Source organism: Trachurus japonicus, chromosome 5, assembly GCF_045865225.1.
Source record: "Trachurus japonicus isolate A0001 chromosome 5, Traja_1.0".
NCBI lineage: Eukaryota > Metazoa > Chordata > Actinopteri > Carangiformes > Carangidae > Trachurus > Trachurus japonicus.
Genome location: NC_140911.1, coordinates 10,022,153 through 10,039,130, shown reverse-complemented (window position 1 = coordinate 10,039,130; position 16,978 = coordinate 10,022,153). Strand labels below are relative to the sequence as shown.

Sequence of the window (16,978 nt, the reverse complement as noted above, 5' to 3'; positions counted from 1 at the left end):
CACTCAAAAAACTGACCCAGGGCATGTGTTCGATTAACAAACTAGAAATATGTTCACATTAAATGAATGAATCATGTTTATGTTCATTAAATTATTTGTTCTTGTTGGTTTAACATGAATCAAGGAAAAGTTAGATGAATTAGATTCATTCATTTCAGTCCAATGAGACTGAGGTCCTTTCAAATCAATGACTCTGATAGGGACAGCTTACTGCGCATGCGCCACACCCACCGGAAGCAGAGAAATTTCAAAAAGAAGAAAAAAAAGTCGGAGTGGAAAGTTTGATGGACGTTTGCCACAAGTGATATTGGTAAGTAATTTAGATGTATATATACAAGAGGTGTATTGAATTAAACAGCTGTGAGTGATGTATTGTACACATTAGACATTTGTGAGACATATTTTAGTCACTCGTTTTTCTCAGTTAATGCTAACTTGCTATGGCTAACAAAAACGAGTGGAGAAGAGGGGAAAAAAGCGCATCATGTTTATGGTTTCTGAGTCCGTTTAGCATGTTAGCCGGTGTCCGTTCGTGTGTGTGTGTGTGTGTGTGTGTGTGTGTGTGTGTGTGTGTGTGTGTGTGTGTGTGTGTGTGTGTGCGCGCGCTCGTGCGTGCGCGTGTGTACGCATGTGCTCGTGCTCGCCTCGGTTGTGTGCTCTGGTTAAACAGCGTGTGACGTGCCAGGATGTAGTCATAGCCACACACAGTTACAGCGCTGCTCGACTACCGGCGTTTGTGATGGCTCGTCATTTTTCAGCAGGCTAAATAACTGATAGACGACCATGAGTTGGAGCTGCAGTTCTGGGAAGGTAGCAAACGGTCTAAATCTGTTGATGCTCTATGATGCTATGAAAGCTGTGGTGCAGTAACTTAGGCTATGTGTCATCTCGATGAAGACATGTCATGTCTTCAATGTATGTAATTGCAAGTATTGTAATACTTGCTATAGATTATATCTATAGATTATTCACTATAGAAACATTATGTTGTATTAACCTTTTTTAAACAATTTCTCTTTTTACCAGAAATACATCCCAAAATAAAGGAGTGTCCCCATGCCTGAGATTTGTGCACCTCAAAAATACATGGTAAGTTGTTAATATTTTTGTCTGTGTGTATTCATTTATCATTTGTTAATGTTTTTGATTTTCTTTCTTTTCTTTCAGTGACGTGTATGTGGCAGTGCAAGTCTTGTGTCGCCAGAGAGAGTAGTAGGTAATTACTTAAACATTATAAACTACATCATCATTATTATTCTGTCTCCTCCTCCCTCGTCTGTCTTCCTTCCTTTTCTCTATCCTCCTCCCTCGTCTCTGTCCTCCTTCCTTTTCTCTATCCTCCTCCCTCGTCTCTGTCCTCCTTCCTTTTCTCTATCCTCCTCCCTCGTCTCTGTCCTCCTTCCTTTTCTCTATCCTCCTCCCTCGTCTCTGTCCTCCTTCCTTTTCTCTATCCTCCTCCCTTTTCTCTATCCTCCTCCCTTGTCTCTGTCCTCCTACCTGTTCTCTGTCCTCAGACGGACAGCTGATACTATTGTGATAGTATTGTGAATCGATTTTTTTCCTTCCACCCATAATATCATGACGGTACAGCTACAGTAGTAATAATGACAAGTGTATTGTTGATGTTTTTCAGATCGACAACGAGTTCATACGCATATGAACTGTACCTCTGCTATCAACATTTTGCTGAGCTCGACCGACACTCTCCACGCATGATGGAGCTCTTTCGAGGGAAAGGTGGAGCGGCACAGGAAAAAATTAGAACTATGGTGGCCATTTCCAAGGTTTGTATTTAGTTTTTCAAAAGTTGTGCAAAAGTTCAGAGAGTCCGTTAATACTGTGGAGTTTCTTTTTGGAACTGCTGCCTAAAATGCAGAATATTGTTATAATGGGTTCCTTTTTTTTCCAGGATGACACTACATACAAGATGAGCATGCATCCTCAAGTCCTTGCGACTACCTGAACGCAGACCATGAGAAATCCGTGAAAGAATATATGGTGAGTTTCATGCACGAGGTGTGACAAAGTAGCCAGTATGAGAAAGCACATATTTACTTGTTGGATGTGTTAAATTTGCGCTATTTCTCATATTTCTGCAAGGTTGAAAACTAGAGATATAATTGGCTGAATGTATGTTTTAAATGTCCTAAAACAATATTATTAACCATTTTAATATATTTAGTACAAATCCTGGCCAGAATTGAGCCTGTTTGTTGTGTAACATTATCATTTTACATCCCTCAAACATAAATGACATCTGTTGTTTGATGCTAAGTACTGTTACTTTGAAAGCATAAATTAGAAAAAAAAATTTCATAAAATTAACGTTTATGCAGTGTTCTTGCTGAGGTTGAAGCCTATTTCCACATTTTGTCTAGACTCATATCAAATGTATTTATTGTCATATTTTACTCCATAGAGTGCAAACACGGAGGCCAAGACTTCAATGGAGCAATCTGTGATGGGAGTGTAACGTCATACAGGAGGGTGCAGAGCCTGGAGATGATCCAGTGGACATCGGCGTCCTGATTGAAGGTGTGGGGATCCTCAGTGGTTTGGGGGACACTGCGATTGCCTGTGCTCTGTTATTTGGACTGTCTGAACCTGAGCTACCCACGCTCCAATGCACTTTGGATGGGTGGAGGTTGTCATCCAAGGCACAGCTCCTGAAAAACAAGCTTTTGAATAAGCTTGATCAAGACTGATTCAAGGGTGGCATTTGCCCACATATCTGCCAATGCAGATTTTTGCTTTTGAAAGTTCAAGATTAGAAGAAAAATGTTTCAACAGGCAATTTAGGTTGCACAGTGGACTGAGATTAAGATTGTTGTCTCCTATGTTGAAAAGTATCGTGTGTGTGTGTGTTTTTGTGTTTGACAAAGGTTGAAAAAATGTTGCATGTTAAACTTTAAATGCACATATTTTGCAAGACTGTACTGTATATGCTGAACTCTGAATACAGCATTCCCAAATGCATCATATGGTTAATGGAATACTTCACCCAAAATTCAAATTTTACTCATTATCTCCTCCCCCTCATGTGGACTAAGGGCTGGGAGAAGTTTCAGAGTCCTCCGTGGCTTCTCTGAGTTACAGGGGGTCTCGGCGTAGCAGTGCATGTCCATATAACGGTTGCAAATGGATACCAACTGTCTTCATAACAAAAAGACACACCAAAAAACATCCAAATACCTCCATGCTGCTCGTATGTAATGTCCGTCTTGTATTGAAGCCCCGAAATGCGAAATTGTTCTGAAAAAAATTAAATAAGTCTATATTTCAAGTTTGTTTGTAGCGGAAGCTCCTCTTCCCGGTTCGTCAAATTTGGACAGACCAGGAAGAGGAGCTTTTCGGGGCTTCAATACAAGACGGACATTACATACGAGCAGCATGGAGGTATTTGGATGTTTTTTGGTGTGTCTTTTTGTTACGAAGACAGTTGGTATCCATTTGCAACCGTTATATGGACATGCACTGCTACGCCGAGACCCCCTGTAACTCAGAGAAGCCACGGAGGACTCTGAAACTTCTCCCAGCCCTTAGTCGACATGAGGGGGAGGAGATAATGAGTGCAATTTGAATTTTGGGTGAACTATTCCTTTAATATTTGACACAAACAACATGAGTTTTGGAGAAAATGTGCTTTTCATTGAGTGCTGGAAGGATTTAAGACACTGTTAAGTCTGCAGTTAAGTTGTACTGTGGCATATTGTGGAGATGCATCAAAGACAATAAGACAATGGTAAGGTGTCAATTCTATGTTGCACCCAAATGTTAAATAAAAATTGTAAACGTTTATGCTTGTTGTTTATGTATGTTAGTTAAACATAATGCTTACACCAGCAGTGAAAACAACACTAAGACAAGATATTAGTATAACAGACAAAACCTATATTAGTTAATCCAACATGATTTATATTAGTTTAACAGACAAAACCTATTTTACTTCATCCAACAAGATTTATACTAGTATAGCAGACAAAACCTATATTAGTTCATCCAACATGATTTACATTAGTTTAACAGACAAAACCTGTATTAGTTCATCCAACACGATTAAATTGTGTTGCACTAACGTAATTTAATTAAATCAGACCAACACAATCAAGATAGACTGACTAAACATGATTTGTTTAGATGGGATATATGTGGCATGATTAAATTACGTTCATCCAATGAATTATTTTTTTGAGTGTATTAGATTAAAGGGCCACCGTGAATAGGTGGCTCGTGTACGACTATAAATCTAACATGACTAACAGGGTGAAACCTAATTAAACCCCATGATTCATGAACTTGAAGCATAATGAAGACCTTGCTACTCAGTGAGCCTAGCCACTTTAAGGAGATGCAATCAGAAAGTTTGTCCAAGAGGAAAGTGTGACAAAACTCAAACCATTTATCTCTTTTGGGAGAATAAACATGTTTATGTTTTCTGGCAATGTGCCAGTTTGATTATGGGATACCATGTGTGCAAATTTAGGCCAAATGATTAATGGGAAATGTCCGCACACTGGAGACCATGGATGTGTTGTGATTTCCATGGCAATTTTTTCAATGTGATTTGCATGTGTCCTGAATACAGATTGAGATAAAAGCTTTATATGGTGAAAATGGAGGATGAGAGACCATCAGAAAAACTGTGTATCCTCTGGTGACTATCAATATACATAATAAGTCCATACCATGGCAACATAGTCAGTATTGTGGTCTTGAAAATTTGGTGTGTGCATTCATGTCCATTGGAGAGTGAACTATGATAATGTTGAGTGTGCACTGACTTGAGGAATTCGATAATCTGATTTTGATAAATGCTTTACAGTGCTATATAGATCAACTTTATTACAATTATTATCTTATTGTGGCCTCAGCTTCCTGTGAACTATGTGTTTTGTGTTTGTTATTCATGAAGGCATGAGTAGAAGAAGGGATAAAAGAAGGGGTTAATGTTGACTGAAGAGTTAGTGAACACAAGAACAAGAAGGTATAGTTCATTCAACCTCCCCTGTTAAAAAGCCCAGTTTACATTTATAGCGTGGTTGTGGTCACTATGAATTTTCCCCTTTATGACAACATGAACCTTTGTGTATGAGTGACAGGTGGGTGACCACCCAAACTGACTTACACTGAAATCTCGTGCTCCAGTTAAGTTTGGCAGAGTCAGGCACTCTGATCTTAAAAACCTTTTTATAGTCTGTTCACTCCTTGTGAAGCACTTTGTTATCTGATTTAGATAAGTGCTATATAGATAAAGTTTATTATTATTGTTTTATTAGCACCATAAGCCTTGTGTGTACTGTTTATGTTGCGCTTGTTAAAATTTGTGACAATTTGATATCAGTGATGATGACTGGAGAAGAAATGAACAGAGAAAAAAACTTAATTAGCACTTAAAGCTGTGAGCAGACTAAGAAAAAAACTGCTGTAATGCAAAGCTAAAAAAAACAACACAGTAAGCTGTTGTACCATTGCATAATATTTAAGAGTTAGTAAAGTTTATCATACCACTGAAATTAAACACCAAGAAAGCAGGATTATGTGGGAGTTGTGATAAATCTGACTATATATTATGTATCTCTACATTATTCAGCTGTACAGTATGTGCGTGTGCTGGCTTTTCTTGTTGCACTTGTGTAATGACAATAAAGGCATTCATATATTCTGTTTACCTTTACTTTAATATGGCAATATCTCACTAATGACATTAAGCTCATAATATCTGTCCCAGTAGAGCTCTGCCCCAGTAAAGTCTTTCTTTACTTCTTGCCTATGCACAGCAGCATCTGCTTTACCACACTTGTTCTGCATGATAATGGCCTCCCCAGAGTCCATTAAAGCATGATCTTACAGACTTCGGACAAAGGCATGATCATGATTCAAAACCAGGACATAAACAAATAACAAGGCATTTGCTATGCAGGACCGAACCCTTCATAGATATGGGTTGATCTTTGCCATAGTGCACAGATAAAAGCCTTCACTTCACTTCATGTTGCCTTTGCATGCTATGACCACATCACTCTTTTGCCTGTTTACGATAGAGCATCATACGAGCAGCCGGGGAACCTTTCCTGCCTTTTGAAGGTCACATGGTAAAAAATAAATAAATAAAAAATAACACTGATTTGGAAATCTGTACAAAGTGACAGCTTAGCAGAGCACACCGTAGAGTCTGCACTTAGCAGAATAACAATAAGCCAGAGAGAGCTGACTTAAAATTAGAGGCTACAGTGCAACTTCTTTCCTCTGGTGACAGATTAGGAGACTCAAATTTGACTAGAATTACATCATGTGTGAAGTTTATCTCAGTAATCCACATGTGCACTTTCATAAGCAGGACAAAGAGATGTCAACATATTGTGTTCCCTTTAAAGTTTATGAATCTGTGCACATGGACTGGACAGCTTCAGTGTGCTCACCCACACACTCTGTTGTTTTGCAATCTCTGCAGAAAGTTAAGAAATCCATGCACATGGGTTTCCACATGATTTTTTTTTTCTTAAAGCATGTGACCCTTGGTCATCTCCATAAGTCAAGAAGAGGGAAAAGTCACTTTCTTGACTGCAGCACTAAAAGAAAAGGATGAAATAGGTGCTTTTGTTTCAATGAGTGATGGCCGATACATCCCATTTTCATCGTCATCACAATATTAACCAGAAAAATAATTGATTAGTTAATTAATAAATTAATTGTTTGATGAATGATGATCAGGAGAAAAAAAAAATTACTCACACCCGCCATGTCGTGTTTGCAAGGAGCCACTCCTGAGCCAAATGAACAGGCAAAAGACTCTAGGTGTCTGCCTCTCTCTTTCACACACGCAAACACTAACACACACCTAACAGCAAACAGCAAAGAGGTGGCAATGGAGACCAGTAAGGACTGAGCTGTTAACTGGAGCACTGAAAAAAAAAGTCTTTTGGATTTACATAAAAAAAACATGTACATCGGTTGCACATATTAAAGTTATGTTTACCAAAGTTGATATATTCATGTTCTGTACATTAAATTATTATTTGTTAAACCAACATGACTTTCTTACATAAATCAAAAATATTTATTTTATGTTCTATATATTAGATTGTCTTATGCTAAACTGACTTATTTTTATTATGTTAAACTGACTTATTTTTATTATGTTAAATGAATGTGTTTCTTTAATGTGTATTATATATAATTATAATCAGTTGGATCAACATAATTTTTTTGCGTGAAGCTAACCTAATCTTAACAGGTAAATCGGACACTATTAAGTTTGGTATACTTTAAATATTTAAATTACTTTTATAAGCTAATTTGTAAATTAAGAATTTCATTTCTACACCCTTAACCCACTTAATCTAGTGCAATCTTTTACCTACATTTACTAAAGCACATGTGGACAACCAACATATTAATTCCAGACAGTGCATAATAAACATGCATAACTACTAAAAATACAACCTGCTGGGTAATCTAATATGTACATCACATATAGACAACTCAGTGGAAAAATAAAGTTAACACTAATTTAATTGAAAATTACCGTTTATATTTATTGGAACATTGTTTAAAGCAATAGAAGTAATACTGCAGAAAACATCATGCAATACACACCTGTCCTTTCACAGCACATGTAAATGTTCCATAATGTGAAACATTGAAACAATTGCAGTGGCTCATTTCCAACTACCAGTGCTCACAGTAAACAAAAACCACCCTAAACTCTTTAAATAGTTCTTGCACAAAATAAAAGGTTCAACAACTGGAGGAGGTAGGTGAAATGTCTCACAAGAAATCAAACAAATATACTTTTTTCAACAAAGACAGTGGATAAGAAGGAGACTTGTGCACACCGTTTCGCAGAACCTGTTCATGTTCATACAACACACTGACATGGAGAGAATTTTTGCTTGAATACACACCTGTCCTTTAACTCTATGTTACACAGCGTACAGCCTGACCCTGACTACAAGACTTGTAAATGTTCCATAATGTGAAACACTGAAACAATTGCAGTGGCTCATTTCCAACTACCAGTGCTCACAGTAAACAAAAACCACCCCAAACTCTTTAAATAGTTCTTGCACAAAATAAAAGGTTCAACAACTGGAGGAGGTAGGTGAAATGTCTCACAAGAAATCAAACAAATATACTTTTTTCAACAAAGACAGAACATTATTGGTGAGGAAAGAGGACTGTCCATGGAGTCAGAAATGTGTGTTTGTGTGGATAAGAAGGAGACTTGTGCACACCGTTTCGCAGAACCTGTTCATGTTCATACAACACACTGACATGGAGAGAATTTTTGCTTGAATACACACCTGTCCTTTAACTCTATGTTACACAGCGTACAGCCTGACCCTGACTACAAGACTTGTAAATGTTCCATAATGTGAAACACTGAAACAATTGTAGGGGCTTGTTTCCAATTATCAGTGTCCACGGTAAACACAAATCACCCCAAACTCTAAAAATGGGGGGGGAGCCTCCCACCTGCCCAAAAGAAAAGTCCAACAACTGGAAGAGGTAGGTGAAATATTGCATACAGTATGTCTTGCAAGCAATCAAGCTGGAGAGCCTGGATAGCCAGTTCACTGATAAAGTCTGTTCTTCAGGACTTGGGCTTTTTTGGACAGTGCATTGCCTTCAAGCTCCATGACCACCTTCTGCAGCACTTCAAAGGTGTACTTGAGTTCAGCAGGGTAGTTTAAGTTCAAAGAATAAATGAGGCCAAACAACATGGCAGCAGCTAAGGGAACATTGTCCAAATCCTGCATCACAATCTGGGACTCAAGTACAATGCCGATGTCCTCTGGTTTTTCACTGGCATCTCTGAGCTTCAAGACATATATACCCATGGTGGTTTCCTCAATGGATTCCTGGAGGAAGGATTCATCAGCTGCCTGTACAATGCACAAAAAAATAAAACAAGTGGGATTATACTACATGCCACGTGCATATAGGGAATACTGCATGTGTATTGTGTAATTTATTAAGATATCAAATCAAACTTAATTCATATGGCACTTTTCATACACAAAAGTAACACAAAGTGCCTCACATTGGCTCAAAACCACACACAAACACACTTTGATATTAAGATCACTACCATATTATCTTACAACTTAGCTGACTGTGAAGTAATTACAATGAGTAGATGTTTTAAAGCTTATACAAAATATGAAAGATAACACCTCAACATAGTAAACCTAAGTAATACTTACCACATACTCTCTTAACAGATTATCTGGGTCCTCGTTCAGGTACACACAGAGTGCCTTTATGACACATTCTCTTCCTAGATCTACATCATCATCCTAAGGCAGAAAAGCAGAAGCACAAGTTGTTTTGTTTGAGTTCATGTCTGTGTAAATTGTCATTTGGATTTTTGTCTTGAAGACAATCAATTGTTACACCCCCACCCCAGAGAGTATACTTACTTCATCCATGGGTGCAACAATGTCCCCTAGGCGTCTGCCTATCTGTCCTCCTCTGTTTTTAAAAAGTTTGATCAGTTTCTCAGAGTGAACATCTAATTGAGAGAGAAATCTGGACTGCAGGGGCATTGTTGTGATCCGCTTAAATTCAGCATTAATCTGAAAAGGAGAATGATTACAGACAACATGCGATATGGCAGTAATTTGGAAAAGCATTAATTAAAAAAGAAAAAAAAAGCTCAAGTAAGTTTAAATTATAAATATTTGTACAGGAGCAGAATAATTCAAAAAGCTCCATGTTTTATTGCTTTATTTTCTAGTTGTCATGATCATACTTATCCCTCCTGTTGTCCTCCTGGGTCAAGGAAGGAAGGAAGGAAGGAAGGATGAAGGGAAAGAAGGAAGGAAGGGAAAAATGAAGGAAAGATAGAAGGAGGGAGGGAACATATTGGGTTAATTGGGTCAAACAAGAAGGAAGGAAGGGAGGGAACAGATTTGTTCAAGGAAGGAAGAAGAAGGAAGAAAGAAGGAAGGGAGGGGAAAAGGATTGCGGAAAGAAAGATGGAGGGAGGGAACAGATTTGTTCAAGGAAGGAAGAAGAAGGGAAAGAAGGAAGGGAAAAGGGAAGGAAAGAAAGATGGAGGGAGGGAACAGATCAGGTCAATTGGATCAAAAGAGGAAGGAAGAAGAGGAAGTAAGGACGAAGGTAAGGAAAGAAACAGATTGGGTCAAATTGACCCAGAAGGACAACAGGAGGGTTAAAAAAAGAAAAGAAAAATCATTTATGTTCTCTAAATATTTTCCAGGTGAAACTTAGTGCTTTTTAGTGTGTAGGTACATCAATTCAAAATCCTTTGTCAACAGTATCAGTTGATTAACACATGGTGGGACAAGTTTTAAATAATGGACTTTGTCTCAAACAGGGCATTAAGTGAACATTGCCAAATAGACCTTGGATCATTGTTAACATTTTATCAAAACCACTACTCGTATTATTTCTTTCATTACTGAGTAATTGTTTAAAATATATATACAAAAAATGAAGAAACAAAACAAACAATAAACTCAGAAAACAATAACAAAATGATTTAGTTTGGGAGAGCGTCTGCTAAGCAGCCAGCAGGCAAGTGTAAAATACTTTGTCAAATAGTTTGTAATGTCTTTGAGTGTGTGCAAGAGAGACAGAGTGAGTCAGAGTGAGAATCATAAAACACATACCTCGCCTACTTCAAAAAGTGCTGGCCATCTCGCCTTGAAGTCTTTTATCATTGGTGTGTCGCAAACCACTTCCTGTCTTCTATAGGCAAACGTCTTTTCCATTTTCATCCTTACAGCCTCCCTGTTGTTCCTCTTCTTAACATCTGAAACAAGCTCCATTCTCACACTCTCAAGACTCTGCTCAGATTCTCCAGTAGGATAGGGCGGACAGTAGTTCACTTCCGACCTTCTTGGTTTTTTAATGCCAAAGGCAGGGCTTGATTTGCCCTCTGGTTTGTGCTTGAGCGAGTTTACTGTCACCTCAGGACACCCAAGCTTTCTCAGGTGAGTGCGATAGATCGCAAGTTTGTTCTTCAAGCTGCATTTCCATCCAGCATATCCGGAGAATGAGCCTTTCTCAGTCAGGCAGGGATGCTTTGCGATTAGAGCCTCTCCAACAGTGTTAAAGTCTTTGTCAGGAACATAAAGTTTGTACCGAACAATTTCTTGCACTAGGCCCTCGAGAATGTTTGACTTCAGTTTAGGATCTGGAATTAGCAATGTACCATTTTCCTTGTAAGCTGCATTGCCCTGCTGAAGTTTCAACTCTGCATCATAACTAAACTGGGGAACATGAAAGATGCTCGGCCAAGATGACCGAGAGCTGGGTGACTCCGACTCTGGTGAAGAGAGTATGTCAGTGTCAACACATCCACTGGACAGGGATGAGGATTCATCAAAGGAGTGATGGGCAGCTGAGGTGGGGGGTATATTAGCACACTGAGGAGTGGAGGTACTTGTCATGGTAATCACTCTAATTGTCCCTCTATCCTGTACTTCATCCATTGAAGTGAGGTTCATGAACTCATTTCCAAATAGTGTATCCATAAACTGAAGTCTAAAGTTAGAGTCAAGTCCACATTGTCTTTGTACCTCACCAACTAGTTCATTAACAGTTCCTGGGAGTCCATTTGGGAAAGTCATCCTTTGGCTGCTGTTGTCACCCAAGATGACTTTGAGAAGTGCCGGGGCATTCATGCTTCTACGTTTCAGTCTGTAAAAAGAAATAAAGTAACAAAGAGGAAAAAAAGGTTAATGCTTATTGTTTTATGTTAATCACATTATTTTTCCTCTGTCAACACAATAATTGATGCAACATAGGTTTCTCATTTTCAATTTACTCATATAGTATGACCAGTGTTTCCCCTAGTGTTTTCCCCTCACTTTCATTTTGTAATTTGCCCAACCACTAGCTGATCAAATCCATCTGTACTAGCTTCAAGTTCAACCTAAAAAAATACTCAGAGGTGGATACAAATGAGAAGCCTATGATGTGACCCAAAAGAATCAGTATGACATGCAATACAGTATGACCTATAATAGACAAAGAGATTTCAGAGAAACTCCCATTAGTACACAGCAAACAAAAAAATACAGTGTGAATGTGGAGGGAAAATAGATGTGATGATACACAGGCAGACAGAGTGACAGACTCCAAAGACAAATATCTAGTGACAAAAAACCCCATAGAATTCAGCATGCACATCACCAAATGTATGTGTTAAAAAAAATTACTTAGGACTGAAAATATTGTGATTGATTGTTCAGCCCGACTATTAATCACCACTTTGGTGGTCTACGAACCTTTAATGATGATCTGCCTTTTTAAGGTCACCATATGGCTTGATCCAACCATGTAAGAGGCCAGTGGATACGGGTCAGTGAGTTCACTGAGTGCCACAAGTTTTACTTCTCTGGATGGTGACATGCTTAGCTCAAAGGCTCTGTAGTGTTCAGTGTACCACCCACACAGCACTTTCACAATCAGGAACAACATCTCATTTATTACACAAATCTGACTAATTTCAGCAAACTCTGGTAATCCAGCTACTGATCCATAGGCAACTATCATGCCATTGCTGTAGGCTATGCCATTGCTTGATGCATTCTTAGCCAGATGCACTTCAGATGTGCTAGGGCATTTTAGCTTTATAGCCTCAGCTACTTCCTCCTTCAGTACATCAACTGGAACTGTGGAGACAGTAGATACATCTAGGCAAGATTTACCATATGATGGTGAGTTTATGTGAAAGGCAATCATCATTTGATGTTTTGAAGCCAAAGTCAGTGGTACATTCCTAAAGCAACTTGTGTGTCTTACAATGTTCTTGAAAAACTATGTTTGGATTCAAATCGCATTGTCCAAACTGTGACTAGAGGGCCAAAACACCTTATCATCTGCGGGTAGTGTTCGAGATAGTGGTGTTTGGGTGCAAGTCTGACACCAGGGAACAGGTCTTGGTACCTCTGTCTGTGCTCAACAATTTTGCTTTCAAGGTATGAGATGGATTCATCTGTATGCACAGGAGCAACAACTAACTGCACAATATCTTTTAAATCCATCAACACAAGCCATGCTGGCTCATTTTCTGGGACAAGGGGACCTATCACAAATGGGAGCAACCTCAGTAAGCTCCAATTCTCGTGAGCGTTGCCACCAATAGTTTTCCGACCTAAGAAACTCTGTGGTACAATATGTGGCTTGTTTGTTTTGTCCGACCATTTGTATGGAAAAGTCAGTATAGCTTTATTCAGTTCATCTAATGTAAAAAACTTCTTTGATATCAGTAATGCCAAGCAGTGGGCCAGCTCAACAGGCACAATACCTTCAAATATATCATGAGCAACATCAGGTGGAAACCCGGAGACAACATGAAAATGAGAAAGAGTTTTGGTAAAAATGCACTCTTTCTTAACTCCAAAGCAATGTGTATTTTTTTCAGAAGATGATTTTACATGATCTGCGTGGCCCTCTCTAGTTCTAAGGCTGAACGCACCAGAAGCAACACAGTGATTCCTGAACTCAGAACTCTTTGCTGTGCAAAAGCGACAGACGTAATCACCAGAAAAACTTTCTATGAACCCTGCAATACCATGCGCTCCTAAGTTGTCAGCCACAATACTCAGCACTGTACCTTTTAGAGACTTACCTAATAAAGGCACATACACACCATGGTCCTCAAGAATTTTAAGATCTTGAAGAAGGGGTTCCAAAACTGTCTTATAATCATATGTTTTTACATCACAACTTTTGCAAAGCACTGCAAGATAAATAGATGATAAAGATGAGTGGGAGCCTGGTGGCAGGTTACCTAGTATCCAGTAAACACCGCAAAGCTTGTGTTTTTTACGAGAGGTGCCTAAGGGATTGCAGGTCTCGAAATCATCCACATACAGACGCAGTGATAGCCTTAACTCATCTGCATTTAGGAAGCTGTTTTTCTTAAAATGCGAACCATCTTCAGGGGACCTGAATTCAACAGATGGGTCAAGTTCAATGTCCTGCTTTCCTCTATGATTTTCAATAATCTTATCAAGAATGGCCTTGTTATTTAAAATTTGCTGCAATGATTTCAACAGTGGAACATACTGAAAGGTGTGTTTCTTTTTATGGTCGAGTATGTAAGTAACTGGATCAACAACACAGAATTTTTCCTTATAAAATAGTTTACGATGATATGAAGTACTAAGAGGCCCGCCTTTTTCAATTGCTTTTGGAACAGGGTTAGATGAGCATACTGCTTTGGTGATTTCTGTAACTACAGAGTCATCAACTTGTACGTTGTGATGCTTAAGAATATCAGTCACAACACTTTTAGATAGTGTGACTGATGCTGTGTTTATCAAGTAGTAAAGTTCTTGTAAAAAATCGTCAACTGCTGTACCTGGCACGTGGACTAAATATTCCAGTTTTAGTAAGGCTGCTGCAAGCTGCTGCTCAATTGCACTTGGAAGTGCGCTGTGTTGCTCTCGTGAAGAATCAGTAACTTCCTCCAACAAACAGTCCTCGTCCTGGCTATCTGAAAACAAATCTTCTAATGGTGGAGATGCTACTGTAGTTGTTTTTACAATACCTGGTAAGAAATCAGCTAATGTGTGAGGTGTGTGTCGGCGACTTTTATGAGACTTAAAAGTTCCATAAATACTGGTTTGAAAACTACAGCCGACAAACATGCAACTAACATTTTCATTTCTCTTCAGATGTGTGTTTATATGGACAAAAAACTCCCTTTCATTAGCTAAATTTTTGCATGCACATAAGTGACAGCTGAAAATGGACAACTCTTTCAATGTCTGATTATCTTGTGTGGAATGCACTCTACTTTGATGTACGATTAAAGCATTCCATGTCTTAAATGTACAGGGACATCTAGAATACGTACATGGATAACTTGTGGTGCGTCCAAAATGTGGGTGTTTGAGTTTATAATGATCAAGTAATTCAGACCTACTTTGCACAGCAACTGAACAGCCTTTACACTGCCACATTCACTAGAGAAAGAAAGACATGGAAGTTCAGCTCATACGCTCACACACACACACACACACACAGTCTAATTCAGAAATCAGGAAATCTTATCATAAAAGTTATAGTAATATAGTTTAGTAATTGTCAAAAAACGAACATTAGAAAAGGGCCGAACTTGCAGTAATTATCTTTACTCATAATATGTTTAACATTTAAAAAAAAATATCATCATCATCATCATCATGCAGAGAAATCCATTCAGTCTTGTTTAAAGGTACATTATGTAAGAATTACTCCCATCTAGTGGTGCGGTTGTAGATCGCAAGCAACTCAGTCGTATTTTTCATGCTGCATTCACGTGAAATCGGGCTTAAGGCAGACGGACAACAGCCGCTGCACGTAACGGCATAAACAAGCTTCTATTTAAACAAGTGGCCCGTCAGCACGAGGCAAAATAATACACGTGACAATATGTTGTCATGGCGATGTCGTATTGTTTACCTGACCCACGTTTTACCGGCTTTCTCTCGACTTCTGTGACTAAAATGACATCTGGTTTGTTACTGACGGCCATTTTTATGTGTAGATATGAATGATATGAACGGCAAATTCGGAGCTTACCAGAACACTTCAGTTTGTTGATGGGGGGGATTATTGATGAATGAAAAACAGACTTTTGAACGAAATAATCGATTTTCGCGAATAGATAACAGAAGAACTTACACAATGTACCTTTAAACAGATCCAGTAGACCAACAAAAGCAACTGAATAGTAATACTCACCACTACTACAGAGCCTTTGACACAGCAACACCCACAGCAACTGAACCTTTACCCTTTACCCTGCCACATTCACTAGAGAAAGAGACACAAATGGAAGTTCAGCTCACATACATTGAACAGAAATACAGCAAATCTTTACCATCCTTTTAAACCCATAATCTTGCCATTTTACTAACTTTACACAGCCATTTTAGAAGGTGTTGTTTGTGGTGCCATTATATTATTTTTTCTTGTACTGAGAGACTGATTATTAGACACATCTCTCCAAAATAGTTTAAACAAAAAATGAACATTAGAATCTTAACAGCAGTAGGACTTGCAGTAATTATCTTTACTCACAATATTTTTAATATTTAAAAAATAATATCATAATCTTAACAGCAGTAGGACTTGCAGTAATTATCTTTACTCACAATATTTTTAATATTTTTAAAAAAGCAACTGAATAGTAATACTCACCACAGAGCCTTTGACACAGCAACACCCAGAGACATGTATTATGGACCTTGGCTGGAGGATATCTACACAGTAAAAATAAAAAAAATGTTGAAAAAAAATCAAGTATGTGGGTGTGTAGGCAATATCAACTCAAGGCAGGACATAGACATAAAAGAGCTACCGTAGCAAGAACGACAGCCTTCATTATAAAAAAATAAAAAAATAAAATCACAGGCCATTTCTGCTCCGATGATTTAAGCCGATTTAAGTCAGCGGTCCTGAGATGTCTTCTTACATTCTACATCTCGGAGGCGACGGCTTTACTTCCCCATGGGAAAAGCGACCGAGAGTTTAGCATTGCACGACAGAATAAGCGTGTCGTGCCGAAAGCTCTCGCTCCCAAGGAATAGCCTATACTATTTTTAAAAAAAAACAAGAAAACTTAAAACCGAGAAGTCACGGACTGTAGTCCAGTAATTTTAATGTGAACAAAGTTATTGTAAAAAAAAAAGAAAAAAAGATACCGTCACTCTACCTCTCCTTTCTCATGCTGCCGTACTTTAGCTAATAGATTAACTTAGCATGCTGCAAACATGTACGAACATGTACGACGACCCCCCCCCCCCCACACACACACACACACACACACGGATAATTTGAACTGACCATAGTCACCTCCATAGTGGAAGCAGCTGAACATGAGAAACACCGCTAGACCTCAGCATGACAGAGTTAATATTAAGAGATAAATTACTTTCATGTCGCCGAGTCAGTTTCCTCCATTTTGTTAACGCTACCGCAGCCATGTTTAGCCAAAGCCAATGCCAGAGCT

At 38.6% G+C, this 16,978-nt stretch overlaps 2 protein-coding genes across 8 annotated transcripts in view; both read right to left on the bottom strand.

Moving 5' to 3' along the window:
• slc2a9l2 (solute carrier family 2 member 9, like 2) overlaps positions 1–16,978 on the bottom strand; it is a 117,889-nt gene that overhangs the window by 89,721 nt on the left and 11,190 nt on the right. The window lies entirely within an intron of this gene.
• On the bottom strand, positions 8,574–10,739 carry LOC146987094 (uncharacterized). The gene is made up of 4 exons (XM_085778008.1): positions 10,632–10,739; positions 9,423–9,578; positions 9,207–9,299; positions 8,574–8,885 (listed from the first exon to the last, which is right to left on the bottom strand). The coding sequence occupies exons 1-4, from the start codon at positions 10,737–10,739 to the stop codon at positions 8,574–8,576; spliced, it is 669 nt and encodes a 222-aa protein (XP_085634134.1).